General features: G+C 41.4%; 1 protein-coding gene across 1 annotated transcript in view; it reads right to left on the reverse strand.

Annotated features, from left to right (window-relative positions):
- Positions 1–6940: 6940 nt before the first annotated feature.
- The window catches only part of LOC114652592 (uncharacterized), a 34799-nt gene continuing 29241 nt past the window's right edge, over positions 6941–12498 (reverse strand). Inside the window, exon 6 of the mRNA XM_028802965.2 lies at positions 6941–7698. Coding sequence (XP_028658798.2) covers positions 7258–7698 — 441 coding nt within the window. The 3' untranslated portion in view covers positions 6941–7257. The remainder of the gene's footprint in view (positions 7699–12498) is intronic.

Below are 12498 nucleotides of genomic sequence, written 5' to 3' on the forward strand. Positions count from 1 at the left end.
TAATTGAAATAAGTAAAGCTTGTGTCCCTGTTAGAATCACTGCTCCGAGAAAATGATTACCATTAAATGTGATGTAGAAATGAGTTAATTTTTCTACGTAAATCAGCATCTATTATGTAGAAAGAGACAGAGGGAGAGGTAGGGCGTGAGAGGGGTTGAGCGCATGCGCTGATACAGCGCGTTGTCTCACACACCCACCACACAATGAACCACGTGGACTGGGACCCGAGTGCAGATGGTCACACTTCAGCAACACATTGGAACAGTGTGCGGTTTTATAATGCATACAATAGAAAAAAAATAAATCATTACATGTTTTACTCTTCTTTTCAGAGGCGAGCGGGAAGTTCGCAGATCAAACTTTTTAGTTCCCTTCATTAATGCAGTTGGGGGGCATCACCGCAGAATCGACAAATGATCGAGATGAGACGTAGGAGGCGAGACCGAAAGTGCGCAGTTCAAACCGTATGTACAAGCTTCTTCCAAGACTTCGTTCTTTGCATTGCCAGCGCCCCACATGCACGACGCCACCGTGCAGGCTGGGCGCCCTTTACATGCCGGTGCAGCCGCTCCGAGTTTCGCTCGCTCGCTCGCTCGCTCGAAGGAAGCGCGGAGTGTAGCAGTCAAAGCGAAAGCGGACGCCTGGCCGTCACCTTCGAGCGGGCCGCTCATGGTGTCACCGCACCCTGCTGTCGCATGGTATCCCCAAGTCCTGACCTTTAACTGAATCAACGCTCGTCGCCCACACGGAAAGGCCAGAGCACTCGGAGCCGCTCGCTAGCGACTTCCCGTAAGACGCCTCATTTCTCGGCGGGTGTGACAAGTCCCCCCTGTGAAAGACACCAGGATGAGATTTAGTCAGCTACCCGTCTTCAACTCATCCAGCGCCTTGTTTGCTGAGCCGAGTCATTTCAGCTAGGGCGGCATTCTCCGACATTCAGCACAAAGGAGAGCGCCTTCAAGGTACTTCAGTTCGTAAAGCGCCATGACTACTTGGGTGTACGGCAGGTGGGGTTGCCATATAAAACACACTTCTACCGGAGACCCGTCTTAAATTGTGAGTCGCGGCACTAGCAAGCTTGACAGAGCTGGACTCATGCAAGCAAAGAAACACGAAGATTACTGCTTACGGCTGATTAAATGGGTTTACGGTTGAAAAAAGTAGGTGTTTAAAAGAAACGCAATGATTTAATTCATGAGGCAGAAGTACATAATAAATACAAATATTTGGGTCCGAAATTTGGAATTGTAAAATGTGTGCTTCGATTGAAAAGTTTAAAGTCAAAATACTCTTTTGATTCTAATAGACGTTTGCCATTTTCATCCTCTGATAGAGGTCCATACAGGGCTAGATCCTTAGCAAAGGATTAGCAGTAATATTATTTTTTTGAAATAGGCTAAAAAAAGACACCCAACATGCTTATGTTTGAAATTTGTCATTTTTAACTTTCTGGCAGTGCCCCTTAGAGGGCTAGGACCACTAAGTAAGAAAATCAAATGTCATATTCATGATTAGCAATCTTGAAATAGCCTAGAATGACACTCCACGTGCCTACATTATATTACCAATCTGCATTTTTTTTAAGTTTTACGAAATGGAATAATTTTGACCCCTCACATCATATATGTGGCCTGCAGAAATTCAAGTTGGGCAGCACGGTGGTGCAGTGGGTAGCGCGGCTGCCTCGCAGTAAGGAGACCCGGGTTCACTTCCCAGGTCCTCCCTGCGTGGAGTTTGCATGTTCTCCCCATGTCTGCGTGGGTTTCCTCCCACAGTCCAAAGACATGCAGGTTAGGTGCATTGTAATCCTAAATTGCACCTAGTATGTGTGGGCTGGTGCCCTGTGTTGGCTCCAGCAGACCCCCGTGACCCTGTGTTAGGATATAGCAGGTTGGAAAATGACTGACAGATTCAAGTCCTTCTGATGATTTTTGCTGAAGACACCTATCAGTTTACTCTTTATCGTAAGGGGGCAACATCCTGCACAAAAATAGCCTACAAATTAGGGATTTCTTTAAGTCTAGAGAGGGGTTTTTAACATATGGGTTTCAGGGGGTCCATGAGGGGCAGACAAAAATTAACATTCATATTCACTATACAGCACGGTACTGTTGAATTAGAGTAGATGTAGTAGTAGTATAAGTAATGGTAGTAATAGTAGAACTGTTTTAATATGCACAAGAGGATTTTATTTCATAATTATAATGAGTAGTCATTACTTTTTGCAAAAAAAAGCAGTGTGTATTTTTAGATTATTTACTTTAAAGTTTAATAATACTTTGTGTATGTCATATATGTGTGAGACAATCAAATCTCGATAAATAAAGTACACTATAATCATTCCATGCAAAGTTGTGTTTATGTGAATATTTCTGGGGAAGGGGGTCCATAGCTTTTATCAGATTCTTAAAGGGGTCCGTGACTCAAAAAAGATTAAGAATCACTGATCTAGAGGGCTAAAATAAAAATAGGGGAGACCCCAAAAAGCTTGACATCAAGATGAGTTGAATGGCGTATCATATGTGAGGTTTTCGTGTACTGGTGAGTGAGTAGACAAAAAAAAAAAGTGATATCAGAATATTTATAAATAATTCTTATGAACACAAAGCAGAACAATAATAATAATAATAATTCATTACATTTATATAGCGCTTTTCTCAGTATTCAAAGCGCTATCCACACAATTATAGAATAAAAATGGAAATTAGCCAGAAATGGATAAAAAAGTCCAAAAAATAATTGAAAAGAAAAAAAGACTTGTACGATGTGTAGACGCCCCAAGATCAAGATCAACTAATAAGAATCTATTACTCCATAATATATAAAGTGTAACCAAAGAAACAATTCAATAGTCAAAGATAGTAGGAAGCATGTAGATACAGTACACTGCAAAAAATACATTAAAGAGAAAAAATAAAAAATGATCCAAAGGAATATAAAGAAGACCATAAATGACCAACAGAATTGATCAAAGACAAGGAGTAACAAAGCACCTAAATGAAAAACAAATAAGGAGAAATGTGACAGTCACCACAGACAAGAATTGGATTTATACAATAAAGAAAAAATACAAATTGAAAATATTGAGATAATAATAATAATATAATACAATGTGGTCACTACCATAATGCAAAAATAACATATCTAATTACAAAACAATACAAATAAACAGAATGGAGAAAAGTAATCAAATAACTAATTATCCAATGAAAATTGCCAATAACAGAAATTAAATCATTAACTTTAACAAACAAAAGGGGGAACAATAAAGAAATGTCACAACATTCTCTAAGCCACTCAATCCAGACCAAGGGGGGGTTTGCTGCAGCCTAACCCACCTAGCACAGAAAATTCAGAAGTGAACTCTGGAGGGACATCACCAGTCACCTCAGCTGCATGTCTTTGGACCCCCAGAGACACGGGGAGAACACACACACTCAACCCAAGACGTGAACCCTGCGCCAGACTTCTTCTTTTTCTTCTTTCGCCTGCTCCCGTTAGGGGTTGTCACAGCGGATCATCTTCTTCCATATCTTTCTGTCCTCTGCATCTTACTCTGTTACACCCATCACCTGCATGTCCTCTCTCACCACATCCGTAAATCTCCTCCTAGGCCTTCCTCTTTTCCTCTTCCCTGGCGGCTCTATCCTTAGCGTCCTTCTCCCAATATACCCAGCATCTCTCCTCTGCACATGTCCAAACCAACACAATCTCATCGCTCTGACTTTGTCTCCCAACCATCCAACTTGAGCTGACCCTCTAATGTGCTCATTTCTAATCCTATCCATCCTCGTCACACCCAATGCAAATCTTCACATCATTAACTCTGCCACCTCCAACTCTGTCTCCTGCTTTCTGGTCAATGCCACCATCTCCATCGTATATAACATAGCTGATCTCACTACCGTCCTGTAGACCTTCCCTTTCACTCTTGCTGATACCCATCTGTCACAAATCACTCCTGACACTCTTCTCCACCCATTCCATCCTGCCTGCACTCTCTTTTTCACCTCTCTTCCACAATCCCCATTACTCTGTACTGTTGATCCCAAGTATTTAAACTCCTCCACCTTCGCCAACTCTACTTCCTCCATCCTCACCATTCCACTGACCTCCCTCTCATTTACACACATGTATTCTGTCTTGGTGGTCCTACTGACCTTCATTCCTCTCCTCTCTAGAGCATATCTCCACCTCTCCAGGGTCTCCTCAACCTGCTCCCTACTATCACTACAGATCACAATGTCATCAGCAAACATCATAGTCCACGGGAACTCCTGTCTAATCTCGTCTGTCAACCTGTCCATCACCATTGCAAATAAGAATAAGACTATAAAGACATTTAAAAGAATTAAAGTCATTTTTCATTTTCCAATTCCTAAAGATGCATTTACAAAACAATATATAGAGAAATGATGTACACGTGAAAAAACATTTCGAAAAAGAATTTGCTGGAGAGCCAACTCTTCTGCAGGGGTTAGGTATGGACCGCGTGGACCTCCACCTGTTTTTTGCTTGTCTGCCTTCTTATTAGCTTTAAAATTAATGTTCTTTACATTATATATGATTCTTTATGTCAACAATTCTTTAAATAGTTATATACGAATATTTACCAGTTTGAAGTATATTCTTGTATTCTTATATTCACTTTAACCTGTTCCCGTGTTCTCCTTGTGCTCATGTTTGATCTGGAATTATGACATATTAAATAAAAATTAATCTGACACATAGGAAATGAAACGCTGCATTCAGTAAGTACAATGCACACTACTTAGTGTTTAATTTGTCGGCCACTTTTTGCCAGTCATCTTTTCTGGTTTGGGCTACTTTTGCAGTGTTACCCCTTGTGCATATTAAATCTTGAAATTCTTCATGTCCTTCGAATAAAAGGTCTTGCTCCGCTTGTGTGAGAAAAAAATGCGCCCGTTCATTCGTCATTTTGTTACAGCCTATCAAAGACTTGCTGATCATGTTTTCTAGACTCAATATATATGGGCTTTTCAGTCAGCGCGGGCGCGCGCATTCATCTCGGATGATTAGATCCAGCTCGACTAATCTACTACACCTCTGCGTTTGAAAAACCGACCTATCCCAGATGAGTTTCACCGGCATTAACTCATCCAAGATGAGGCATCTGATCTCGGATGATTTAAGCGACGTACGGAAAATATCCCCCAGGACCAGATAACAACAACAACAACAACAACATTTATTTCTATAGCACATATAGCACATTTATAAGGACATCACGGTGTTTAGGTGGTGGTGGCGCAGGTCGCCACCACAGAAAACCGGAAAAAGTACAGAAGAGAAAGTAGGGGTTAGTACGGATTTTGGAGCCACCATGAATAATAATGATAATTAACTGAATATACAGAGCATCAGGATTAAACTAAAATGAAGTTATGAGAAGGCCATGTTAAAGTAATGTGTTTTCAGCAGTGTTTTAAAGTGTTCCACTGTATTAGCCTGGCGAATTCCTATTGGTAGGCTATTCCAGATTTTAGGTGTATAACAGCAGAAGGCCGCCTCACCACTTCTTTTAAGTTTAGCTCTTGGAATTCTAAGCAGACCCTCATTTGAAGATCTAAGGTTATGATTTGGAGTGTAAGGTGTCAGACATTCCGAAATATAAAATGGAGCAAGATTATTTAAGGCTTTGTAAACCATAAGCAATATTTTAAAGTCAATTCTAAATGGCACAGGTAACCAGTGTAGTGACATCAAAACTGGGGTGATGTGCTCGGATTTTCTTTTCCTAGTTACAGACATCGTGTCAGTGAATCAAGAGTGTCTGTGTCATCAGGTGCTATTGATAAATACAGCTGCGTGTCATCAGCATAGCTGTGGTAGCTCATGTTATGCCCCGAGATAATCTGACCTAACGGAAGCATGTAAATCGAAAAGAGCAGCAGACCCAGGATACAGCCTGGTGGAACACCATATAGAATATCATGTGTCTTTGAAACCACAAACCTCCAGGACGGGAACTGAGTACACCCAAGGACAGTAGAAGAGCCACATCATCCACCACCAATGTGCATCATCCACTTAGTATGTATATAGATGGTATGCAAATATAGCCCACTTGATTTAATTAGAAACTACATGGAGTAAATAATTTGATTTCAGGGTGGAGTGCTCCTTCAAGCTTGGATTGCTCCAAAACAAATCCAACTGACCTCCAAATGTGGTTAGGTCTCTTTCTCCATACAGAATGCCGCATGTCAGACCCCTTTATGGTGTAAGTGCCATAGATGACAGATGGGCATCCTGGCAGGGCGACAGTCTGACCTCTTGCCAAGATGGAAGGTGCCACGAGTTTGGATGAGCAGAAGCCAGAGGCCAGGAGCAGTTCCATCCTTCATAAGTTAGGTGGCAGTGGTCATCTTTCCAGTTTGGACACTGCAGGGGTTCATGGAGACTGCAGTCCAGAAGTGTAAAGCTGTCGGGGTCCCTGGGTGCCACAAGAGGCTGCTGTTGAAGGAGGACTGCACTGGTTCTCAGACAACCCTGAAATGCCCCACCCAAGTCATGATTGGTCACAGGCAGCCATTCTAGGTCCAGTATAAAATGAACCTCGGAGAGTCGGAGGTAGGAGGCAGTGGGCGACACTCAACTGGAGGCGGAAGGAGAGGAAAAGCGTCATTGTTTGTATGACTACTGGCTGTTCTTCTTTGTAGAGAAAGTGCTTGATGAATTAGAAATCTATTATTTGAACCCATTGCTATGTTGGGTATTATTGGGAATGGGGTTTGGGGGTTGGTGGCGCCCCCTACTAGTTACATTAGTTATCACTTCTTATGATTTCATGAATGCAATTCCTGTTATATCCGAGCAAAAGCAGGAACAGCAACCACTTTAGTTAAAAAAAATAACTAAATATATATATATATATATATATATATATATATATATATATATTTTAAAAATGTTATGTTTTATATTAGAAATGTTTCACATCGAAATGTTAAAATCAAGCATTGTGCATAGAGTCTTTCATAATGACTAACATTACTAACTTACAAAGGGGTCTTTATATTATACATACTGAACTAGTCATTCAAACATTAAATATTTACACTTAATTCTTAAATACAAAAGTGCATTATTCTCCCTTTGATTCCCCTAAGGGCTCCCCCAGACAGTGTCCTCGTCCCCAGACAGGCTCTTCCATGTCAAACAGAAGCCCACCTGACCCCCACTAAGTCCAAGTTCTCAGTTCAGTTGACAGACATCATTGTTGACCCCCTGGCTCATTCCAAGCCATGGCAGGACAGCCGACAAGTGCAGCTGGGTCCCAGCAGACACGGGACGGCCGACTCCTCCGTTCCCGCCGTGCAAGCCGAGAGGCGGACTGTGCAGAGTGAAATGTCTGTGGAACGCCTCACGATGTTCATGAGCTCTGGAAACACTTTCTCCTCGGGCTCTGGGCTGTTACTGCCAGACTCGGAGTGGTCATCAGTGGGGGGCACGTCATCCAGAAAACCCTGGGTGTACAGAATGTTAGAGAAGCTCGTCCCAGAGGAGTCGAGAGCGCTCCGTTCAGACCAGCAGGCCGCGTCGTCCATGTCACACACTTGGTCACTGTATAGCGTATTGCCCAAGTCTGACAGGAAGGAGATGTGATCACCAGCACTGTCCATCTCTGCAACTTTGTGGGGAAAGTCCACCATACCCTCATCGGATAGGACCATCTGAGAAAAAGCAAAGGCAGAGGATCACTGTTACAGTTATTTTTATATATATATAAAAAAAATCACATTGATTCACTGAAGTCCATCAAAAAAGAAAAACAGTTAAAATACTCCCCACCCACGCACAAGCACCCATTGTTAGGTGCTACAAGATCAGCAGGAGAAGATGACGGGTTTGATTGTCACTAGACCACATTTGCCTTGTTTGAACGGGAAAGATGCAAAAAGTCGTTGAGGAGAATTATAAATTAATTCCGTTTGTTTTTACACATCGCTCTACTCTAAGCACAGGCTCTGAGCGTGTCTTTTTATTGTTATTATATTTGCCAATGTAGTTGGTGCTATTGATGTGTCATTTACACCCACACCTAATGTTTCATTTCCTCCTGCGCTGTCGAGTGACTAATCTGAGGGCACATAAAGGGTTTTGTTGCTTTTTTTTTTGCTTTTTTAAACTGCTGTGGCATCTTTAAGCATTTGATTTATCACTTCATTTTAACTTTGATAATATAATGTTTTTAATATAAACATACATTATATGACCAAAAAGTATATGGACCATCCTACAGGTGAATGTCATTGTTAACAGGTACCTATAAAGAAGCAGTAGACTGGGCCATGCCTTTAAATGTGCCACCTTTTCCACACATCAGGATGTGAAATTTCTGCTCTGCTAGATCTGCCCCAGTCAGCTGTAAGATCTACTATTGTGAAGCGGAAGCACTGAGGAGCAACAGCAGCTCAGCCATGAAGTGGTAGACCACACAGACTAGGAGTGGGACTGTCAACTGCTGAAGGACATACCGCATAAAAATCACCTCTCTTCTATGGCGTCACTCACAGCACAGTTCCAAACTACCTCTGGAAGCAACATCAGCACAAGATCTGTGAGTTGGGAGCTTCAAGAAATGGCTGAGCAGTCATACACAAGCCTAAGATCACTTAGTAGGATGATAAGTGCTGGCTGGAGTGCCCTAAAGCATTGGACTCTGGAGCAGTGAAATTGTGACAAATCACACTGCACTCCCTGGTAGTCTGATGGACCAGTTTTGGTTTGGAAGATGTCCTGAGGGCACTACTTTCTGGACTACATGGTGCCTACTGTAGAGCTTGGTGAATGAGGCATAATAGCCTGGGGCTGCTTGATTCCAATGAAGGGCACTGTTAATAATATGGCAGATTAAGACATTTTAGACAACTGAGCCCATCCATCTTTATGGTAACAGTTTGTTGAAGGCCCTGCTTTGTGGTCTATATGGAGGAACTTGAGCGGCCTGACCTCAACCCTACTGGACACATTTGAAATGAATTGGAATGTCAGTTGAGAGTCAGATCTTCTCGTCCAAAGCTAGTAACCTGATCTCGCAAATGCTCTTTTAGCTAAATGGGTACAAATTCCCACAGACAAACTTTACAATCACCTGACGTCCAAAATGACGTTAAAGCCACAAGGGAGGTCCATGTTAATGCCCATGGTTTTGCCATGTGGTGTCCAACAAACTCAAATGGGTATGACGGTCAGTGTATAGTGCACCATGTAAGGTTGTGTCATCTTAAAATACTTAACATACCTTGTTCCCAAAAGTTTTGAGTAAATGAGTGAATAAAGGGGAAAAAATTCACAATCACAGTCAGAAGAAAACAAAATGCTTCACAGGAAATGACTGTTTACATAGAATAATGTGATAGAAAAAGTATCAATACACAACCACATAAATAATTAAATTATATTATGTAATTACGATTGTTTAGAAAGCTAAGAGGTGGTCTGTCTGTCTATCATATAGTGCCTTATCATATAGTACCTTAAACTTCTATCTATCTATCTATCTATCTATCTATCTATCTATCTATCTATCTATCTATCTATCTATCTATCTATCTATCTATCTATCTATCTATCTATCTATCTATCTATCTATCTATCTATCTATCCTTAGCAGGAAGTGACAGACTAAGGTGTTGCTCCCTCCGATCAACTACAGTGTTCTCTACAGTAGATATCTCCTACTCCTCCACCTCTCTACCTGTTAATCAGGTAACAGAAGTTCAGGATATTCTCATCTGGATTCCGTGTGACACAGGAGGGACAGTTCGTCTCTTTAGTGATGACAGCAATATTCAGCTCACTGCCATATTGGTAGACTCTGTCTTCATTGACTATGACATTCTTAATTATGTATCTCAAATTCACCAAATTCAGTTCACAGTTGCAAGGGGCTAGACACCAACCCAAAAGCAGCACTGGGTACAAAGCAGGAAAGAATGCTGGCTGGTTGGTAAGCCCATTGCAGGCAATACTTTCCCAGGCGTCACTTTACTATAACTAAGTAGTGCTATTTCTTGGAAGTTTATGATTTGAAATCAATCCTGTTTTTTTTACCAAAGCCAATGATCAAGTTGTAAGACCATTTAAAATTGTAAAGCATAAAGTAAGGGATTAAAAAAACAGATCAAAGAAAACACACTCAAGCACCAGCTCATGTTAGTCAATATTTAACCTAAGCTCACATCGTCAAGGGTGAGAGAAGGAAACCCTTACAGATATGTGAAGACTATGCTGACTTTAAATGGTCAAGGACTGCGCACTGAATTTAAGCACAGGGTGTTAGATCTGTGAGATGACAGCACTAACCACTGCGCTGACATGTGTGCAGGAGGTGTGAAGCACACATTCTGAAGAGGAGAGGGCACTGTGTGAATATAAAACCCATATTTGCTCAAGTAGTGTCCCAACTTGGGTTTTCAAAACAGATGAATGAATGAGGTTTGTCTGTTATACAATACTTTTGAGAGTTTCATACTAGAGATACTTCCACCAGTGAACTGATCGGTAATCCTTATTCCAAACCTTCCATTTACCACATCTGATGGACTCACAGTGACCAGGAGTCCTTTCACAATATGCTGACAGTCCATCGCAATATTCAAAAGTTATCCTCTGTTGAGGAAAAATGTCAAACCCATCCTCGTCCTCCATGGTCACAGGAGAGGATGGCATTACATGACGTTTGGGTGGATGTATGGAAGACGTGCTATATGGATGAGTGTTTTGATAGAACACAAAAGACGAGGCCCGAAGCCAAAACACATGAAAGGATAAAGAGAAAAACCTCAAAGACTATTCAGAAACAGGAAGTCAAAAACAGTCAACGGCAATATGAACAATAACAGGACAAAGCCACAAAGGCAGATGAAAAAAGAACAAAAAAGAGCTCTAAAGACTTAGTACTTTTATCAAAAGCAAAACTACAAAGAGTTAGAACAACCTACTGAACAAATGCTCTGCTCATGCATTATTGTGCCATTTCTATTAGGAGAACAGAGTTTGGATGGGCGTGGCCACAGACAGAAACCTGTCATGGGAGGGGCAGGGGGCGGAGTCTAGAACAAGACCTGATACCTACCTGCCCTTCACTATTAGGCGTCAGTTCTTTCAGCCATTAACTACAATTCAGGGTAGTGGGACGCTGAAACCATTGAGCATTTTGAGGCATGCAGCACTGGATAGAGAGTCAGTTTATTACTGGATAGTGTTATTATTATTATTATTATCTGAGTGAATGTGGCATATCCTGAGTATCTATACCTACGATCAATCCTGAATGCCTAGTTCATGTTAATGCAATTCTTTTTTTGGTATATTAAAGAAGATATTTACTATTCATGTGTTTTATCATTCCTTCTCACATGAGCCAATTTGTTTAATTTCCCTTCATCAAAATACAGGCTTATAGGATATAGAATACCATTTGTGCCAAATTATGCAGATAAAACGGCAATTATGAAATAAAAAACTATATGAAAAAGTGCAGTGACATAACATAGTGTCACACGCTTGTGCATGGGCAGTGTCTACCAGGTTCACGGAAGGTGACACCGCTGTGGCCAGTAGAGTTCCACCTGCAGACCTCCGGAGCTTCACGCTGTTGAGGAGCCAAACTTCACCCTGTTATGAGCTGACGATGTGCCGATTAGATTTTTAGCTAAATCATGCAAGAGAAAGAGGCAATTCTGCAATTAATTAGGAATTCTTCTCGTCAATTTCTATCATAATGACCTATTTTATGATCAGAAAGATCAGCATCAGAGCGGTTAATAATTACTGAAATGTTATACGATAGTTTAGGTATCTTGGTTCCTAAGGTGCAAAGTCTACTGATGCTCACATCCGAATTGTTTCTGTTTGTGTTCCCATCAGGTTCTGACATGAACATTTTGGTTTTCCAGCTCAGCACCCATACAGAACCATCTGAGAGTATTTAGAACCCTTTACTTCTTACACATTTTATTATGTTGTAGTTCTGTGCTAAAATCATTCAATTTCAAGCCAGAATAACAAAACGATTAATTTAAGGTTTAAGAATTTTGAAAATGCACTAAAAAACGGAAGTCTGATATTGACACAAGTATGGTGAAGCCCCTTCGGCAGAGGTTACAGCCTGGCATTTTCTTCGATTTGACCTGACAAGCTGCACACACACACACACACGTGGATTTGGGGACTTTCTGGCTGGGCCACTCAGTGACGTTCCCAGAGTTCTGTCTCAGGCACTCCTTTGCTTTGTGCTTGGGGTCATTGTCCTGTTAGAAAGGGGAACCTCCAACCCAGCCTCAGGTCCAGAGCACTCTGCATCAGGTCTTCATTAAGGGTCTCTCTACTTTGCTCTTTTTCAGCTTTCCCTCAAACCCGATTGCTGCTGAAAGACAACCCCACATCATGATACTGCTGCCTCCATCATGCTTCACTCTTGGAATGGTACTGCACTTAGGTGATGATGGTTTCCACCAGATATGACG

The sequence above is a fragment of the Erpetoichthys calabaricus genome, chromosome 5, assembly GCF_900747795.2.
Source record: "Erpetoichthys calabaricus chromosome 5, fErpCal1.3, whole genome shotgun sequence".
NCBI classification, from domain to species: domain Eukaryota; kingdom Metazoa; phylum Chordata; class Cladistia; order Polypteriformes; family Polypteridae; genus Erpetoichthys; species Erpetoichthys calabaricus.